General features: G+C 38.0%; 1 protein-coding gene across 1 annotated transcript in view; it reads left to right on the forward strand.

Moving 5' to 3' along the window:
- Positions 1-21943, forward strand: part of PCNX2 (pecanex 2) — a 115383-nt gene that overhangs the window by 45926 nt on the left and 47514 nt on the right. The window contains 6 exon segments of the mRNA XM_070950838.1: positions 1539-1635; positions 3239-3331; positions 6259-6409; positions 9773-9914; positions 12341-12518; positions 21331-21441. Coding sequence (XP_070806939.1) covers positions 1539-1635; positions 3239-3331; positions 6259-6409; positions 9773-9914; positions 12341-12518; positions 21331-21441 — 772 coding nt within the window.

Here is a 21943-nt window from a genome sequence, read left to right on the forward strand (position 1 = left end):
CCAAATTTCCAAAATTAGGTTTGTGTCATGACCAAATTGGTTTGCGACCAAAGTTATGGAACGAATTATGGTCGTGACCAGATGTTCTACTGTAGAGGTATTTTGATTTGTTATACAAATTTATTTAATTGCGCATCTTAATCAAATGACTCGGAGCAGTTAATAAACATAAAAAGAGAACATATGTATAAAAGAGATCAGGAAAAAGAGAACATATGTATAAAAGGAAGATACATAGGACAGGAAACATACTTATAAAAGAGAATATATTTTAAAATTTATTTGTATCCTGCCTTTGTTAGTTTCACAAATAACTCAATGTGGAGAACATATCTGACGCATTTTCCTCTTCCTATTTTTCTCACAACAACAACTCTGGGAGCTGAGCTAGGTTGAGAGAGAGTGACTGGCTGAAGATCACCCAGCTAGCTTTCATGGTTAAGGTGGGACTAGAACTCATATACTCCTGCTTTCTAGTCTGGCGCCTTAACCAAACTGTCTCTCTTACATACATGCATACATACATACATACATACATACATACATACATACATACCAGGGGTGGGTTCTACTTACCTTTACTACTGGTTTGTAGCGGGACCGCGTACACGCTCACTTCACTCGCACATGCACGCACTCTTCTGTGCATGCGCAGAAGCGTTTTGATGATGTCGGGGTCGGTAGGCGGGGCCTCCCGCTGGTTTTACTGCTGGTTCTATAGAACTGGTGCAAACCAGGACAACCCACCACTGATATATAGATACATACATACATACATACATACATACATACATACATACATAAAACATAAAAGAAACAGGGAAGGCCAGTAGGAGTTAGTGCCATGTTAAACCTCAGAGAGAAAACTGTTGTATAGGGCAGACATGTGACAGGAAAAGTATACCTTCAAAGTTTCATAAGATGATACTCTTTCACAGAATGGACCTAAAGCATGTCTATCCTATGAATATAATGGGATGGGCAGAGACTATAAGAGTCTGGTGTTCTCTTAAGTATCCTGGCTCCATGCTATGTACAGCTTTATTGATGCTATCCGGGACCTTGAATTGCAGCCAGAAACCTACTGGAAGCCATTGCCATTGCTTACTGTGGTGTGCATTGCTTATGAAGCAGTGATGTTGTATGGATGTACCATTGTGCACCCAAAACTGTTCATGCCATTACATTCTGGTTCAGCTGGAGTTTCTGAATGTTCTTGCGCCCAAGAAGTTCTCCAGACTGTGTGCCAAGTAGGTCTCGAAGAACAATACCCCATCCAAAAATTAATGATGAAAGCTTTCCAAATATGGGGGTGGAGACCTATGAACTTGCCATTTGGAATTACAAGGGTGGAATCAGAGCCAATTCTTTCACTTCCAGATCCAAGAGATCTGTTAAGTGGCTGGTACCCATCTCTTGAGTTGGTAAATTGTTATTTAAATAAGTTAGGAGAAAAAATTAATACGTCTATTGTCTAGGATTGTTTTCTTTTCAGGAGATTGGTGTTCTAACTGATTTTCCTTTGTTCTGTAAATTAGGTCTCTTATTCACTGTAAATATTTTCCGCACCTTGTAAAGCAACATTTTGAAGAGCCACGAGTCGATCCACTCCCTGAGAAGATGAGAGAATCAGTGGTAGGCTTCCTTGTTTTGGAAAAAAAAAAAGTCTTATCAAGACCTTTGTGATGGTATCACATTTGAAATGTCAGAGCTATTGTTTGATGTTATATTAAATTGCTTAAACCACTTTACAGTAGAGCTGTAAACTGGTCCATATGGATTCTTCGTTGAATGACAGAAGACGGACAATTTCAGGGACATGTTGCACTTCTTCCTTTTTCTCAGCTTCACCCCTTCTCCCCCACTCCAGCGTATATAAAAAGTAGCTGGAATTCTTTACTGTTTTAAGATGCTTCCTATTTACTTTTTTACTCCCAAAAGTTGTATACCATACTTTTTTTTGGCCTTTGACTCAGAATTGGCATCCAGTAACTACATTAATAAACCCTTGCAACTTTCTAGGCAGCATTTTCAGAAATGGTTTGCCATTGCCTTTTCCCTACGCTTGAAAGGGACTGACAGCCTCAGAATCAGCCAGATGATTTTCATGCCCAAGGCAGGACTACAATTCAGATTTTGCTGTACCAGGTCCAGCATCTTAATCACTCCACTGAAGTGGCTCTCATACTGCTCACCAGCCTCAATTAATAATAAAAAATTCAACTGTAATACAAAAAAATGTCTATGAGGGCACCCCAGTGTAAACTTAGGCATCCAAATTTTATTTAAAGGGAAAAGTTTTCAGCATTTACCTGAATGCTGGGAGAGAAAGGACTAGAGACAGTTCTAGGAATTGTTGATTAGTACCAAGTTTCTTGGCCTGCAGCTTTGAAGCATCTTTTTCGCTTTGAATTGAAAATCTTATACGGTTCTAGCAAAGATAAATTAATCCTTTCCCTCTACATTGTTTGCACTGAGTTGTTTTTCCAGAGATATTGGTGATTCTTTAGGGAATTTTGGAAAAAAAAGGTATCAGACACATAGTCTTATTTGTACTGAAGAGGGACAATAACTCAGTTTCACTCCCCTCCCAGTCAGGAAAGCAGCTTTTGAGACATTTGCTATGTAGAAAGTTTAGGATCAGTGGGCCAAATGCATAATCATGTTGCTATTGTTCAAACTGTTTTGTTGAGAAAACTGTCTGCTGTCTGCTCTATATCCTTCTTCACTAAGGAAAATAGGTGTCATTTGGCAAAGTGTTCACACCATGCTTATATAAAAAGTTCGGAATATAAGAAATTATGAACAGCGCCTGTTTCTTCCTTCCTTCCCGCCTGCAAAGAATTAAAGCAAGTCTATCTTGCCCATCCTTCATTTTTGCCTTATAACAATCCTAGGTCATACCAATTATCTGGCCATTGGCAACATGTTGGTTGTATCTGAAACTGAAATCAATTCTTCCCAGTCCGAGTGCACTAAAGATTGTTCCTGTATAACCACCTTTGTTTAAATTGTTGTTATGGAGGGTGTGTGCTAGATAAACCACGTATCTGGATTCAAGAAGCTTTGCCAACACATTGGCCTGAACATTAAACAAGTACAAGGGAAGAAGATTCTTTAAAGCCAAGACTCCTGTAATTATTATGCCGCTGTTAACTGCAAAGGAAGAAGTAGTTTGATTTTGTAAACCAAATGAGTCTTTACTTGTATTTTCATATTTTAAAAATTATATTCGCAGAGAGAAACCCTGAGATCAGATCTCATTGTGTGCTCTGTGGCTGCTGTGTTATCCTTTGCAGTCAGTGCCAGTACCGTTTTCTTGTCATTAGGGGTTAGTATTACCATTTCTTTCCTTCTGCGTTGTTATTTTTAAGACAATATATCTATTATTCAGAGCAATTAGATACTGTTTTATATTGCTTTAAAAGTCAGAGGAGGGGAAGAAATATTTGCTTGTAAAAGGTAGTGGGTAATGAGGTTTCATATTGTTTCACACATTAAGAGTCTAGTTACTAATATATAGCAATTATAGCATAATGACAGTAAGATTTTGTGGCAGCAGTAACAAATCCTTTGGCACAACATGGCTGGGGTAATGCTATGTGTGGGAATATGTATGAACATTCTGGATGTTGAGGAAAATGGTCAACTATGAGACATTCAGAGCTGCCCTACTTTCCTGCATTGAAATGGAAAGTCAGTTTGGCAGGGGGGAAAAAAAAATAACTTGAAAAGAAGAGGGCTAATAGTGGGGACTGAATGAAACAGGATCCAAGAAAAAAAATAAGTAGGTCACCTCTGGGGGGGGGGGTTTCTGCAGAATATTTTATATTTGGAACGTTTTGAATTCAAAATGCTGATTTCAAGTTTGCAACATTTGGTTTCACGTGCATCACAACCCATCTCATTCATCCTGGAAATGTTTGAGGCTCAAAGTGGAACACGACAGACTCTAAACAGACCTACCTATTTTGGGCCCAAGACACATCTCAAATGGTCTAAAATAGCTTAGTTTTGGATGTGAGCCTGTTTCAAGTAGGAAGCTTTGAATCTGCTGTTATTTGAATTGAAAATGTTTTATGTATCACCTGTTATATCTAGGTTTTTCCTTCACTGCCATTCATTTTCTGACTTATTTTCCCTGTCATTACACCTTTAGTGCCACCCACTGTCTGCCACCTCACTCTTTCTGTTTCATTCCTTCTAACTACCACCTGTTTTCTCCTTGCCATTAATCATCCCTTTCCTTTTCCTTTTCCTCTTTCTCATTGTCAGCAGAAAAAAAGTATGGGGGCTGAGGTAGGACAACAGCCTCTCACATCCTATGTTAAAATTTAAGGTATTTGCCTAGATCAGCAACTTGTTACTTCCTGTTCTGCAAATACCCCACCAGTGAAGGCACTCACTGTCCTTCTTATTAATTTATAGCTCTCATTGTTGATAAGACAGTGCAGTAGTCTTTGACTTACGAATGAAAGTTACGATAGATCCCCAAAAGCTACTTGCGACCTAGTTTCAAAGTTCCCACATTTCCTCCCCCTTCCCTCATAGTCATGTGACTGCATTTTGGGCATTTGGCAATTGGCCCACTATTATGACAATAGCACCCTACAGTCATGTGATCACAATTTATTATTGTTTTGCTGAAATGGGCATTTACTTCCAGCTTCCAGAAAAAAAGTCCCATAATGAACATATGGGTTTGCTTAACGACCTCCACACAAAAAGTTCGTAAAATTGGGTCAGTCACGTGATGACTTACTTTACAATTTTTATGACTGCAGTTGCCAGGCTCAGTTACGGTCATAAGTCGAGGACTACTTGTAGCTGACTGGTCACTGACAGGTTAAGGAAGTATACCATACTTTACAGTCGTCTGGGCCTGATTGCCACCTCATGTGACAAGGTACATGTACCAAATGCACCTGGTCTTTGTTCATCATTTCAGCAGTAAACCCAGAGTGACCTGGGTCCATATCTGGTGTTCTGCCCCTAGTGGCATAGCTGGCATTTATGATAGTCTGTTGAAACAAGCAAACTTTAGTCTGAAGTTATAAAGCTGGCTTGTTTCTATAAATCATAGTTTAAGAATTTGGGTATAACAGTGAACCACAGATATTTAAAAAATTGAAGTGAACATTATTCTATCAGTGCAGGAATGAGCTTTTTAAATAAGATTAGCCAGATGTCAAGAAATGGTTTTGGAAATGTGTGACCTACCTTTTCTTTTTTTGAAAGATGTAGCAATATGTGTTATTGTGGCAGATAGGTTGTGATACCTTACAATAATATCTTGCAATGTTTATATTATAGTAGTTAATTCATTGGTGAACCAATGACTATTGATAAGTAAATAATTTAAGATAATTCTTTTCCTTCTTAGCTTGCAATTTTTCATTTTTTAAAATTTCTTTTTAAGATTAAAAGTTGTTTTGTTACAGTAAAAATAAAGATATTCAAAATTTATTTTTTTAAAGTTTAACTTAGCCTCCCCAAATCTGATTCCCTCCATATTTTCTACATTAAGATTATTCTTGCCTCTATCAAGGACCAAACAAGGGGAAAAAAAAAACCACTTATGGTCCAGTACTTTTAGAAGGAACCAAGCCAGGGAAGGTGGGTTAATTTTATGTCCAAGAAAGACCATTCTGTGGAGCATTAATGTGCACATAGTGGCTATATGGATGTCTGCACAATACTGGGATAATCAACATGACAGGCAGTTCCACCTATTACATTCAAGATATGGAGCCACACCTACAGATTCATTTATGATTTAAAATAACTTTGGTGTGTTTACCAATACGTATTTGTCCTACTTTCCTACATTTATTACAGTTTATCACATTTTAGTATATTGAAGGATATACCTTTTTCCCATCTTTGTATTTTGTACAATTTGAGCTGCTCCTTTTGCATTCCCACTAGCACTCCACATGAAACATTTCCTGCATTTTATCCCTCAGCACAATTATGTCTTTTGTCTGTGAACAAACAAATGTCTTGCAAAACTAGAACATTTCTTTCTTGTGTTCTTTTCCCCTTCAGCTACAGTATTAGAAAATTTTCATAAAACATTTTATTAAACGAAAACAAAGCCCTTCTTTTCCTTTCTCAGTTACTTTTTTCAATAATGTATTTTTGGAAAAAATGGCATTTTTAACTGACTTTTTTATTATTAAGATCATATTTTAAATTAAAAATGGTTTAAGTATATGACATGTGATTTAGGGTTCGTTTTGCTTCCTTTTAATCCAGGAATTACTCAGCCTGGTGCTTTTCATTTTTGCGTGGACTGTGGGATTCATAACACACTACATATTTCCTCAACTTCGCAAACATCATCCATGGATGTGGATATCCCACCCTATCCTTAAAAATAAGGAATATCGGCAGAGAGAAGTAAGAGGTATGTAGAGTCACCCTAATACAAATGTGTAAATGACACTGTTTATTATGCTTTACATTAACGTTAATATGGTATTTTTGCACATTATTGGGAATCATGAAGTAAAGAGGAAGTTATAATTAGACAGAAATAGAAATCACTGTGTCAAAGTAAATAAATGGATTATAATGCAGCAAAAATAAAAGTGAGCCATCTCAGTGCTTGTTATAGAACAGTTCTTCCCAGCCAATTCCATCTAAACCTGGGGTTGTAGATCTTAGAATTTCCGGCCAACATGGATTCAGCCCAGTTGACTAAGCAGTCTAGAAATTGAAATCCCAACCTGGAAGGACCTGGGGCAAGGGGAGCCTGCCCAAGAAACACCAGACTGTGAGAGAATAGGACTACCTACTTGGTGTCATGTTCCGGTGTTCCATGTAAGAAAAGCCAGCAACACAAGGTGATGTTAGATTGTTTATCTGGAAATGCAGACCAGCATGAAGCAACCATCCAAAAGGAATCAAAGTTTGTGCTACCATGGTTGGTTCACCCACCCCTTATATTGTACTCCACCCTTGTGTATACCCCTCCCCTCCTACTGACTGCTCGATATTAATACGGCTGCCGCAGTCTGGCCATGCCCCTAGCCGCCCATCCCAGTCTATCCTGCTCAGTTTTCTGCTTCCACCCATGCTCCAATGATCAGGTGGGCCACACCCAACCCAAAAATCAGCTGTTACAGTTGGGTAAATTCTGGGTCCTGCTAGCCAGGCGGCAGCCCCAGGGGCATGTGTCTCAGGTGTGTCTTGGGTAGCGGCTCCTCCCCATCAAGACACCATGGCGGCGGCACTGTTGATGCCTGTGCGTGGACGTCCACTCCTCCCCTGCCCGAATGGCAGCCCTGGGCCATCGGGCGGTCTGGGACTGACACTTGGATAGCAAAAATCCTGGGAAGTATGAGATTATAGCAAAGAAATGGAGAAAACTAATCCTTTCTTGCCGTTCTCATATTCTAGATCCTTTTGGATTTTTGTTGCTCAAACATGCTGGCTACACTTAGTGGTAATGCTTGTCATTCTTAACTATCTTGAGAACATGCATTGCAAGAATCATAATACCTTACATATTGGTATGTTCCAAACGGCTACATATGGAAGGTGTTTGCTGAATTTTCAGGCAATTTGGTAATTTGTTCTCTCAGCTGTTTTTTTCCTCCCATTATTTTCTTTCATCATTTGTAGCTTAGTGTTCAGGATGAATACTGTATTAATAGGCTTTTAGTCAATAAAACTCATCAATTAGCCTTCCTTAAGTTGGTGTTTCCCAGATATGTTGGATTTTCATTCTCATAACTTTGAGCCAATGCAGATTATGCCGACTGAGAAAATTATCAGGTTGAGATCTACCACACTTTGAAGGTACCAGATGGAGGAAACCTTAGTTTCAATGTAAGGTTTAACTGGGATAAGGATATTTATGATTATAAATACACTACACTCATAAATAATATTTGGAGAAATTAACTTTGTAACCAACTGGAAGTCAAAATAGGAAGTAATTCTAATAATTCTCAATGCTTGATCATTGTCTAAATTAGTCCTTGGATAACATTATGGATTGATATAATTTTATGAAACCGTAACCAGTTAGCTTTACTATTTCGATAAACTCAAAATACAGGTTGAAGATTTGTAATAAAATTATAATTTTTGCTGACTACATAAGCCTTAAAAGAAATAGCACTCTTTATTATGAATATTTTATTTTATTTATTATTATTCCCAAATAATAAGCATGAGATTGGAATTGCAACATCTGCTGAATTGAGAAGTAGGGATGGCTGTAAATATCTCTAAAATTACAGATGTAGTTTTAGTTCTCCTGTAAATCTATCAACTAGAAGCAACCTGAGTTTTCATTAGCTGGCTGTCTTCAGGGGCTCTAAACTCACTTCAATTTAGAACATTCCTGACAAGTTTTTATGGGTCTACATTTTAATGACTCTCTTTGCATGTTTTTAATTTAATTTAATTTAATAGTTTATTGTCATTGTATGTATATACACAGTATACCCATACAATGAAATTCACATAACACCCAGAGACCAAACCCAAACCCAATCCACAGGCACATCCCCATCCACCAAAAATTCCCACCCCCAACCACCCAAGCATCCACACAGCAGAGCAAGTAATGCTGTCCAACAGCTCACTGATGGTGGCCTTTTAGTTCATTGTTGAGTGCAATTATAGCTCTGGGATAAAAACTATTCAGAAAACATGTGGTCCGAGTTTTAATTGTTCTGTATCTTTTGCCAGAAGGCAACAGTCCAAAGAGATTGTAAATAGGATGGGAAGAGTCTCTGAGAATGTTGTGCAACTTCATCAAACAGTGAGATGCGAAGATGTCATCCAAGGCTGGTAGCTGGAGCCCGATGATATTCTGGGCAGTTTTAATAATTCTCTGTAGAGCTTTTATGTCCGCTGCAGAGCTGCTCCCATACCATGCAAGAATGCCATATGTCAGGACACTCTCAATGGTGCTGTGATAGTAGGACAGAAATAGATGCTGAGATAGATTTATCTTCCTGAGCATTCTCAGGAAGTACAGCCTCTTCAGTGCCTTCTTCACAAGTATGTTAGCATTCATAGTTCATGAGAGGTTCTTCAAGATATAAATGCCCAGAAATTTAAAACTACCAACCCTCTCCACCTTCTCACTATTTATGTACAATGGTAAATGTACATCTCTCTTCCTCCTGAAGTCAATTATAAGTTCTTTAGTTTTTTGGTGTTAAGTATAAGATTATTTTCTTTACACCACAATGTCAGCCCTTGTACTTTCTATAAGCAGACTCATTGTTCTTATTAATGAGCCCCACCACCAGTATGTCACAGTTCTGAACAAAAGTTATTTCTGAAGTGATGGCTGTAGCTCTTAAAATATTGGGGTTTCTTTGTGCTTGCAAATTCCATGCTGCAATTGTCTGAGTTTATTATTTGGATGCTACCCATTAACAAGTATTTTGTGTCTTCCAATAGCAAGTAACCTCTTTTTTATGATGTCCTTTTTAGCTTTACTTTACAGAACACTTATGTTACTTATTCAGGGTTACTTATATTCTTGGGCAGTCTTTAATGGACATCTCCTTATTCAGATGATCAGAACCAGTCTGAAATGTTTTAGGCAGATTTTAGTTCATGTTTCATATTTTTCAGGAAGAACAATATCCTCATTATAAGAATATATTGAATATTAATTGATTTCAAATGAATGAATAATGTGTATAAAGCTATTAATCCCTTAATAGCATATATGAAAGTTAGATGCTATTCGTTATTGGTATTACTCATGGTTTCATAAAGGGTTATTTTTTTAATTCAGCTGCTGCTCATTTAATGTGGTTTGAGAGACTGTATGTGTGGCTTCAGTGTTTTGAAAAGTACATCTTGTATCCTGCAATAATACTGAACTCCCTCACCAATGATGCTTTTTTAATCAGCAAAAACAAGAGGATAACCTCACAGTAAGTTGCATATTACATTTCAAGATGCATTATTTGTAGAATTAAAGCTCTCCCCATATCTCATCAACACTGATTGGAACTGGTCCTGGAAGAACCAGTGTAACATTGTGCTCTACTCCGAGCACAATGAGTTGGTCCAGAAGGATATAATGATCAATGGTTATCAAAAGCCATCGAAAGTTCAAAAATAAGGATGGGCACACCACTTCTGTCCTGCTCCTGCCAGAAGTCATCCACAAATGAGATCAGTGTTGTCTCAGTCCCATCCCAGGCCTGTAATCTAATTGAAGCAGGTCCAGATAATCTGCTTCCTCCAGGGTCATCTGCAGTGCAACCAACTTTTCAACTTTTTTTTTAGGAAAGATTGAAAGCAGGATGAAACGTCTCCATATAGCTGGATCTAGCAAACCACCCTCTCTCTCAAAGAATTTCTTACCTTTACAATCCAGCCTGAATGATGGACATACTTGAAGTTCATTGATTCTCCAGAGAGAAATTACAGACATGCTTACTGTAGATGCATTAGATGTAATGCTTAGATACTATATAAGATATAGAAATTGTGACTTAAGAATTCCTTATCTAATTCTTCACAGTCCAACTTAGTTAGAAAAACTATGAGAGAGGAACCTAAGGATTAACATATGGGGCTATGAGAGTACAGTAGACTTGGAAATTTACAAGCTGTTCAAGTTTGTTGTAACAATTTTTAACTCAACCAACTGCAGAGAGCAAAGCTGACATCTCCCTTGGCTCTTGGTGCTCAAATCCACAGAACACCACTGTTTTATGGTCTCCTTGTGAGGAGCTGGCATTCAAACCACTCCTAGGTGGTCTCCCATTCTCTCCTCTGGAGAATTTTGAAAAACTGGTCTACTGGCTGGTGTTTTCTTCTTCTCAGCAGTTGTCTCCTCTGGTCATTTGTAAGATGTCTTCAGTCAGCCATGACTCACACCAGAGGCATATCTGGTTTTGGCAAAAACACATCTAGGATCAAAGTCTTGTAAGAGCATAGACATATTATTCATGCAAAATATATTCTCTTGTTTTAATTTTGTTGGTTGTTTTAATTTACCTGGGAAATACTGACACAGTTCTTACCAAGTTGTGTGAGCAGGAATCACACCATATTTTTCTCTGAAGTAGTGTGCTTATGTCATATAAATTTAGCAAGAGGAATCTCCAAATGTTCTTGTGAATAAAGATAAATGCCATCCTTTCATCTTTAAGCCTTTCCCTTCTTTTTTAGATTTTGCTTCTTTACATCTTGATATCACATGGTTGTCTTTAAAGTTCTGCTTATCCATTGTGTTCTGTTACCACTTTATTACAAAAGAGTAACATAAGCCTTACCCCTAATGTTATTGTGCACTAAATATTAGAAAGTTGTTATATAATTTAAAATAAACGTTAAAGCTTGCCTTCAGTTTAAAACAAGACTATGTGCATTTTATACTAACAGACAGAAATGAGCATTCTGGGAGGAACATAGATTTTCTTTCTTTTCTAATATTGTAATATTAACAGCACCAGATTTACAGGTGGCCCTCATTTAGCAACTGCCTTGTGTAGCAATCATTCACACTTACTGCAGTGATAAAAAAAGTAACTTTACAACCAATTATGGGTCTGTAAAGCAAAAGAAAACTGAAGTAAGATCGTAAGCACAGTTGTGCTTATGCGGATGCTTCACTTAATGACTGAGATTGCTGGTCCCAAGTGTGGTCACTAAATAAGGGCTCCCTGTACCACAGTTAACAGTTGCACAGTTAAGTGCAACATCACAAATTCCCTAAATCAAGATGAGTGTTCTCTACTAGAAAAGCTTCCATAAGTCATATGTTAGTGACTGGGATATGCAAACACAGTTTTAACAGATATATAAACCAAATGGAATCAAGTGTTTTTTATCAGGGCAACCTGGTTTACCCAAATATGAGATGGAGCATACTGCTTCTGCTTTCACCTTTCAGCCCCAGTGCAGGGGGCTTTGCAGGCAGTCGCTTTCGCGACAAACTATTTTTTGAGTTAAATTTATATTTACCGACAAAGAAATAAAGGGAGACTAATATAGATCTATTTCAAGCTATTTAGCTTTAATCAGCTAGCCATACCCTTCTGGGATTCAAACCTGGGATGCTTGCATATTAGGTAGATGTATTAACCACTAACTCACTGATATAGCTGACAAAGCAAGGAGAACCTGTGTCTTAGAGGTTAATACATTTACCTAATATGCAAGCAGCTCAGGTTCAAATCCCAGAAGGGTATGGCTAGCTGACAAGAGCTAAATAGATTTACACTAGTCTCTCTTTATTTTTTTGACAGTAAATATAAATTTACCACAAACCAAATGGAAGCAGGCCTAATGTCTATAATGCATCTATTTTAATTTATTTGAATTTTCTTTCCATTTTATTTTGCAGCTGTGATATCTTTCTAATTACAATTGCGGGAATGAAGCTACTGCGGTGTTCATTTTGCAATCCCATTCACCAGTTTGTTACATTAAGCTTCACGTTCATCTTCTTCAAGTTTGATTGCAAAGGTTTCTCCGACAACTTCTTATTCAATTTCTTCATTATGTCAATTGTATTTAATAAGGCAAGTGATGATTTTCAAAACGTCATTGTCCTTTCAAGCGTAAATGTTTTCTTGGATCCAGTTAATATTTTTTTTCTTTCAAAACAAACAAAATGCAGCACTGTTGCAAGGCTGTTAATGGTAGTATTATCTAAGTTTTGATCTCATATTTATATTTAAATAGAAATTAAACAAAACTAAACCCCGCTGATAAATATCAAGCAGAAATATTGCTGTATCCTACCAGAACTTAAGAAAAAAATTATTTTAATGTGAAATGTCTTTGAAATGTCATGTTGACTTCTGTGTTGACACAATGCTGTCAAAACTCACAACAGTAGAGTAGCTTTGAAAAGGAGAATTATTAATAAATTGGAACCCGGCTTGCTGAGTCACACATGAAGGAGCTGCCTACTTGAATATTTATTTAACTTTTAGATACTTCTGTTTTCTTTTTTAATTCGAAAGGCTCCTCTGGGAAATTATTCAAATATATAATCAGCTTTAACATAAATTATTAATTTTTCATTCCTTGTGACCGGTTTCACCTTCACTTCCTTGGTTTTCAGCTCATTAGGCTTTGTTAGACATGTTACAAAAGGGCATTTGCTGGAGCACAGAAGGATGAATGAAACAGCCTCCCCAAAGCATGTATGTATCTAAGCCCTCCTGAAGGCTTTGCGCAGTTACTTCAAAGCTGTCTGCAAGAAATATAAATCCTTCCATTCCCCACTATCCTGTCAGAGCTGAAGAAGCTTCTTTGATAAGAAGCGAAAGGTCTTCAAAAGAAAAAAAACAAGAAAGTCCAGTTGCCTCCTGAAAAAGCACCTTTGGAACAGCTACTTCAAAGGCATTCTTCAGTTGTCCCTTTTGCACACATAGATGAAAATAACACTGCAATGTGCATACACAGATAATTGATTCTGTGTGGCAGGAATAGAGGAGAAGGAAGAGCTATTTAATACACTGTATTGACAGAAGATGTGGGATAAATGCTTTAAATTCAAAGTAGAAGAGGTGGCTTGAAATGTGCTGCAACCTTAATTCAGCCCGTCTCCAAGTCATTAAGGCATTTGACGGCCGTGACCGGGAGGATTTTTCATCAGGTTCGCCTGATCCGCCAGTTGCGTCCCTTTCTAGATCGGGATTCCCTACGCACAGTCACTCATGCCCTCGTTACCTCTCGGCTGGACTATTGCAACGCTCTCTACATGGGGCTCCGCTTGAGGTGCACTCGGAGGCTCCAACTGGCGCAGAGTGCGGCTGCGCGGGTGGTTATGGGAGTGACGTGGAGTTCCCATGTAACACCTCTCCTGCGCGAGCTGCACTGGCTCCCGGTGGTCTTCCGGGTGTGCTTCAAGGTTCTGGTTATCACCTTTAAAGCGCTCCATGGCTTAGGACCTGGTTATTTACGGGACCGCCTGCTACCACCAATAGCCTCCCACCGGCCAGTACGCTCCCATAGAGAGGGGCTCCTCCAGGTGCCGTCGGCCAAACAATGTCGGCTGTCGGCCCCTAGGGGGAGAGCCTTCTCTGTGGGGGCACCTATGATCTGGAACGAGCTCCCCCCGGAGATACGGAGGATCCCGGATATGCGCACCTTCCGCCGCGCGCTTAAGACTCTTCTATTTCATCAAGCCGGCCTGGCCTAAATCTTCCCCCTTTTAAATGTGGAAATTTTAAATTTGTTTAATTATAGGGTTATGGGTAAGGCGTTTTAAATTGGGGAGCCATTTTGGATTTAATTCTTCTTTTAAATGTATTTTAATGTTTATATTTTATGTTTTTTAATCTTGGCTGTTCACCGCCCTGAGTCCTTCGGGAGAGGGGGCGGTATAAAAATTTAATAAATAAATAAATAAATAAATAAATAAATAAATAAATAAATAAATAAATAAATAAAAACAGCTGGCTCATGCAGCTGCTGCTTTAATGAATCATAGACCAATGGTGTGTTTGGTCATCCATGTGTAATGAAGCAGTTCTTCAGAATTGAAGCACTGCACAGCTCTACTTTGTTGATTTAAAATTTAAAGCATTACCCATCGCATATCCAATTCCCTTAAACTTCTCCTCATAAGACGTAGTTTGCCACCCTATCCAAACTTGTTGGGAGTTTTCCTGAATCTTTCTTAAAACACGGTGCCTAGTGCTGAACACAATACAGAAAGTAGAGTCAGGCCTGCGATTTGAAAAAAATATTCTTCTTATGAGGCGGTTTAAAATGGCCTTTTTTGGCAACCATGTCATACTACTGAATGATCCAAATTCTTTCCATACACGATTTTACCATCTGCCACCATATCGCTCTGCATGTGATTTCTTCTACCTAAGTGAAGAACTTTGCCTTTTTCAATATTAACTTTTTCTCAGATTTTTCTTTTTGCTGGCTAGAATATTGGCTGCCTCACTTTCTTCTGTGTCAACTGCAACTTGGATAAGTGTTTATCCACCTTTTCATCCAAGTCATTATTTTTAGCAAATATAGATCTATTTTTCGTACTCTGGTTCCTTCTCTGCCCTGTATCTTTTGAACAAGTTCTATCCTTCAATTTTTCTGACCCAGTTATGAGAATCATCTGATCAGTATAAATAATATCTAATCACATTTGCCTTTTCCTTGCAATAGAATTCAAATTCATTTCATTCCCATTCACCGAGTATTAGTTCACACAGATAGAAAGCCATAGATTTTATGAGTCAATGTTTTTTCTGATTTTTCATTCATTTATATAATAGGCCATTGAACATTTCCTTGGCTTAATTCAGCCTGCTTCCTCACCTCCAGCGCCAGAAAAAAAAAATAGTTTTCCTCTTATTATGGCTTTCTTCCACTTGGACTTTGCTTACTTACTTGCTTCGCCTAGAAACTAGCATACCAAACTCATGTGACTAGTTCCAATCTCCATCTTGCTTACATTTTTCAATGTCCCATGCTCTTTGTCCTTGATGCCTTCCCAGGTGATATGCTTCCTTTCATATCTGCAAGCTATCTCTTTTTTTGTTTGTCTAAAGACAAGATTTTCTTTGTTCCTTTGTTTATGCATGCATGCATCCCAATAAGGATGGGATGTATGCATGCATAAGAAGCTACTATACAAATCAAAGGCAAGTTTTTTTTCCCTTTCCTTTCCCCACATTTGAGCCTTGGGTTTTTCTTTTGTTATGAACTTTCCTGCCTATCTCTTCGGGCATCTGGGATATGAAACCTTTGTGGAATGCAAGCTGGGATGAATGTTTGAGGAATATTGCTTGCTATCCCTTGTCTGAGTAAATGGCAGTTTGCTAATTCACTATACCTCTACATTGTAAAATCTGTATCTGCTGCTCTTACTTCTAGATAGATGACTACATATTCAGATATTGAAGCCCTATTGATCAAGCTCACTATATTTCAGGCAGACATTATTTCTTTATCATATTTAGAAACCACCCGTCTCCCTCATAGAGCAATTCTGGGCAGTGAGTACTCTTGAAAGGCCCACCCATGTAGCCTAACAATCAAAGAATCTCTCATGTGACACCATTTTTGTAGGTAGTTGTTCATTTGGAGTGTTTTTCCCTTTTCATCCTCTTTCCAAGGTGGGTTGCCTCTCTGAACCCCTAGAATGGATAAGGCCATTACATGAAGTCACCCTCCAAAGACCCTTCAGCTTTCCTAGAGTTTTAAAATCCATGATGTTAAGTTTTAGCTATTCTTGGTAGTATCATTTGTCCTCCTGTACATAAGCAAGAAGGGATGATTGTGATACTTTTATGGCAGAAAGGAGATTGTTGTGAGAATGGCAGTTGTTTGCTGGTCTTAGTGATTTGGAATATATGAATTTTATTAATTTAAGGAAAAGGAAAGTATTGTTGAAAAGCAACTTCTGCAAACTGCCGCCAAGATGTTGAACAGGGTAATAATAGCTGAGCGAATGCATGAGTAAAATCAAGGTAGCATCAATCAAACTATTTTTTTTTTCCATGCAGAAGGATGCTGGAACAAAGAATGCAAATCAGAAAGTTGATGACTCTGCAAATTGACACATTTTATAGGATTCTAGTTCATCAAGGGGATCAATTTCCAAGGTTCCCACAATGTCATGATCTATCCTTTCAGAAAGGCCATTTGGAAGAAACCATTTTTTTTAATTAAAGAATCTGCATGCCTGTATTTATAGATCTATATTCTCTATATATTTATGTAGATCTTTTTATTTTTTTTAACCCTGCTTTTATAGTTTTTATAAATAACTCAAGACAATGAATATACCTTATATTCCTTCCATTTCCTATTTTCCCCACAACCCTGTGAGATGAATCAAGCAGAAAGACAGTCACTGGCTCAAAGTCACCCTACTGGCTTTCATTCCTAAAGTGGGACTAGAACTCACAGTCTCCTGATTTCTAGCCTGGTGCCTTAACCACTAGACCAGTGTTTCTCAACCTTGGCCGCTGGACGATGTCACACATCGTCCAGCGGCCAAGGTTGAGAAACACTGCACTAGACCAAATATCATCAGATTGTGAACTATTACAATTTCCCAACTCAGTCACAATTCTTCTTAAAGTACTTATTTTTCCCTGCCATATTTTTGACTCTGTCTAAACTGGATTTAATCTTGTGAAAATGACCGTCAAGACATTAGTTTTCACTGAAGATGTGAGGTTTTCTTCAACAGCAATGCTAAAGTATTTTCATGTCAAAAACAAATACTGTATCCCATCAAGGCAATGGTTGAAGGTACATATGAAGTTTCTCTGTTACTCTTCAAAAACCTTACAATAAAATCTTATTAGACAGTTGATTAGCAGATTATTTTTTCCGATACTATTGGTAATAGTAGTTGCAGTATAATAGTAGACTGATCATTGTTGTAATTTTATCTCTTTTCAGAGCTGATCCAAGATAATTATTGCCTGAGACAAAGCAGCAAATCATACACAAACATACACACAAAATTACATCGCTTTGAAGGCCAGTCAAGCTTTTATGATACCAGAAATAGAAAAATCCCACAAGAGCCTATTATCCCCAATATAACATTTCAATCATTAGTTATTCAGCCAACAATTTGTTGCTGTTTGATGTCACTGAAAATCAATTGCCCAAAATAACAGTCTCATGCTAGCTAATCAGAAATCCAGTTGGTTCCTTTTGCCTTCAATTAATGCAATCCAGGGAGCTCAAACAGTGTGAATCAATATAATTGCTTGGGGTCTTTATTGACTACACCAATTTTCTCTTTTTGACCTGCTCCGTTACTGATTGCTGATACTTATTTTCCCTTGCAAAACCACTCAACAGATTCTGAAATCATTTTTCTCTAGTATATATGGACTTTTCAAAATAAAAGAGACCAAATCACTCAGAGATATTGCACTACATAATGTAGACGATAACCTCCCTTTTATAAACCCTCACAGTTAGCCTTTTCTGCAGATGTATAATATTTGCATTCCAAAAGTCTGAATATAGGTTATTTAATTTCCCATTTATGTGGTTTTCTAATATTCCATTCCACAGACCATACTGTGTACCTGTTTCATATGGTTTTGGTGATGGAAAAAGGTAATATCTCATTAAAAAAAAAATTCAGTGGTTTTGGGTCATCAAGGCTTATTGTACCAAATAGCAAGGCAATGCTCCTGGTTGCAGAAATATGCTGCTTTTTGCTTTGTCAGTAATCAGATAAAATACTATTTTTGACTTCAACATCTTTGTTGAACAGATATTCTCTAGCTTAGTCTGAAATGCAAGACATGCTTGGTTTAGTCCATGTGTTTTGGCAATTGAACGCTTGGTGCTTGGGTCTGATTGTCAGTTAGGTGAAAGACTGTCAGAATATTTTATGAAAAAAAATGTTTCAGAATGAACCTGCCAACATAATCTGCTCAGCTGCACAAGCTACCTGCTGGGACGTCTTCAGACGTGACAACTGATTGTAATGAACTATCTCAAAAAGAGTCTTTGATTCAGTGGAAGTTTCTCTAGTTTTTTTTACTGCCTTTCAGACTTCACTGCATTGGGAGATTTCTTAATTCCTTAGAGTAGTTTTGGTGAGGTACAAAAGGGAAATCTGCGAAATTATGTTACATGCTGAAGAGAAATTTTTCCCCCTGTTGTTCTGCCCCAGCTTCGGATTCCCAGAGAACGTGACACACACCAAGCTTCGCAAACACTGTTTAATTCCAAACAAACCTCTTTCAAGAATGCAGGCTTCCCGTGCAAAGGGTCCTTATAAAAGTTATGAAGAACAAAGTCCGACAAAGGTTGGCAACCAGCCTAGAAAACCAGATATGAGAAATCGCTCGCTCTCCAAGATGCTCTGTAGTAATGAGATGTTTCTAGCAAGAAAGCACTAGCTGCGTGTGACTTAAATAGGCTAAGGGAGTGGCCAATTATCCTCAAGCCCTATTCTCGAGTAGACCTCCTCCTCCTGAGTAGCCACTCCTGCCTTTTGGCAGCCCTGCATGCCCGAGCATTGAGGAAAGGCTCCTCCACTTCGCTCTCTCCACTGGAAGGAGCCTCTGGAGGTTCTGAAGGCCCTGGCTGAGTCTCTGCCTCTGGCATCACATCCTCTTCGGCCTCCTCGCTGTCCGACGCGAGTGCCGGCTGCGCAGGCTGCTGGCGCGACACCACACCAGCCTCCTTGTCGTCGGGATCAGCCATGATCTGTGCAGGCCGCTGGCGGGCCACAACACCTGTACAGTAAATGGTATCACCTAATTCTCAACTAACACGGGTTAGCTGATAGTCTACTTATGTGCACGGCGTTTTGCCACGATTTCTTGGATCCATTACCTATTGGCCGATGGATCCGGAATTTTTTTTTTCACCTTACTTGAGTTAATGGTTTCCCTAACACCAAGTGCTGCATTTTGGACCAGTTGCAGATTCTCAATGCTCTTCAAGGGTCACCCCATGTAGGGTGCATTGCAGTAGTCCAACTGGGAGGTAACTAAGACATGAGTGACTGTGAACGGGTTCAGCAGTTAAGTTTGGACTTAACACTGACTTCCATGCCCCACAAAGGGTAAAAATAGGCCTGATTCTTTAGAGTTTAAGTTCAAAGCATCCATCTCATCCCTTATTAAAAATCCCAAATCTTTAAAAATGTAAAAAATATAAGCCAGAAGTGCCCTCCCCAGGGATTCTCTGGAAATCCCCAAAGAAATGCTGGTGTGTCTACTGGTCTTCTGCGGGCTTTCCACTTCTACTTTTAGAACAACTTCTTGCTCTAGTTTTCAAGAATAAAGAAAGAAGTAACAGAAGACAAAGGAATACCCATAGTGACTTGGGATGTTTATGAATTATAAAAACAAGCTATAATGCAAAGAGGAATCTTCAGTGTCAGCAATTTGCTAATCCCCCCAGCTCTACCAATTTTCTCTTAAAGATGCAGAAAGAACACTGACCGTGTTCATGAGCAATGCACATTAGGGAGATAAACTGAAATTATACTGCACTACATATTGACAAATATTTTCTCTTATTTGGCTATGCTTTCTTTTAAGGACTCAATCTCGGTAGTGGAATCTGAATGACATCCGATAGTTACGTAGTTACCGGTCCAGTGAAACTTGGAGCTATGAATTCCGCATTAAAAAGAAACCCCAAAGCATTGTGGTGACACAGAAATATTGTGTAGATAGGTGTTCTGTAAATTGAGCAGGTTCACATAATGTTTACTAATATTCATGATTCATATAATTTATCTAGCTGCAAATTTTGTTGAAAAGGCCTGGCTAAGGTTATAATTCCTTTTCTCTTCCTGCCTTTGGTGAAAAGGAATTATAAAAAAAAAATTGATTTAAGGAAGGAAAGAGAATAGATGCTATTTCTCATTTGTAGAAATGCTTCTTGGCATTTAGTGCATTTATCTTGATTAATAGAGATATGGCCTTACTTTCACAGCCCATTCTTACCATAGTTCTTTTTATGTATGTGTATGTGTACAAATGCTTTTATGCTACCGGTAGTCCTTGACTTACAACCAAAATTGAGATCAGAATTTTTGTTGCCAGGCAAGATGGTTGTTAAGTGAGTTGCACCCAATTTTGCAACCTTCTTTGTCACAATTGTTAACTAAATCACTGCAAGTTAAGTGACTCACGCAATTGCTAAGTAAATCCGGCTTTCCCCATTGACTTTGTTTGCTGAAGTTGGCTGGGAAAGTCACAAATGGTGATTGTATGATCCCCGGATGCTACAACTGTTGTAAATGTCAGTTGCCAAGTACTCAAATTTTGATAACATGACTGTGGGGAATGCTGCATTGGTTTTAAGTGCAAGGATTGGTTGTAAATCATTTTTTCAGCACCCTTGTAACTTTAAGTGGTCACTAAATGAATGGTTATAAATCGAGGACTACCTTCAATAAATATCAGATCTTAGGGAAAGCAGGAGGGATGCAGCCTGGCCTTATTTCTTTTCCTAACAATGAATTTCATTTTAGGACAACGAGGCATGGAATGTGCTAATAAAATGGAGTTGAACATCCTTATACATTTTTTTGACCCAAAATTTATCACGGCTTATGCTCTCACCCCACCCAATTTGGGATTGTATGGGTTACCGAAGATACCTTTTTAAAACAGAAAATCCTGTTTTTTAAATGAGATAATGTAAAACATTCTGTTTTTTGTAGCAGACACATTTCATGAGATTATTCTGACTCTTGTCCTCGGATTATAAAAAGAATTCCATTTTGATGATTGCGGGTATAACTGTGTTAGGAAGAATCTTTGTACACTTGTAGTAAATACAGAAACCCAAGTGCTTAGTGGGTTTTTAAAAAATAGACTTTATGGATGCTATCATCATTTTTTTTTTCTCTTTCATTTTCAGCTATGGGATCTACTACAGAAATTACAGTTCATAATGACTTATATTGCTCCTTGGCAAATTGCCTGGGGCTCATCTTTCCATGTGTTTGCTCAGCTCTTTGCAATACCTCATATCCTTTTAAGAAAGCTGTTTGCTGTTTTGTTCTGTATTCAGCCTGAGGCCTGTGAGTAATTTATACAGACCACCATTGTTTGTTTTGTTTTGTTTTGTTCCTTTTTTAAAGTTACATCATTCCAAGAGGATTAGCTATGTACAATACTTGGGAAAATGAAATTTGTGTTATTGAATAGATAAAAGTACGGTAAGATAGGAAATGAGAAATGTGTTTTATTATTTGTTGTGCAGTTGTATATGTAATTAAAAAAAGGACAGTACGTCCCTGATACTTTCACAAATTGTATAAACAATTTTCTGCCAAGTTGAGAAAAATCTTTCCCCCCCTCTAAGGTTCCATATTTACATACTAGATGAAATACTTTCTAAATGATAGGGGAAATGCATTTTAAAGATTACAGTACTCTGGCAGATTACACTATATTTATTTTTTCTTTATTAGGAATTTGCAAGCCTTTTTTCCTTTCATTTCAGGGGAATATTTGTATGGGTTGAATCT

The sequence above is a fragment of the Pituophis catenifer genome, unplaced genomic scaffold, assembly GCF_029215685.1.
Source record: "Pituophis catenifer annectens isolate HBS135680 unplaced genomic scaffold, rPitCat1.0.hap2 SCAF_1, whole genome shotgun sequence".
In the NCBI taxonomy this organism is placed as follows: Eukaryota; Metazoa; Chordata; class Lepidosauria; order Squamata; family Colubridae; genus Pituophis; species Pituophis catenifer.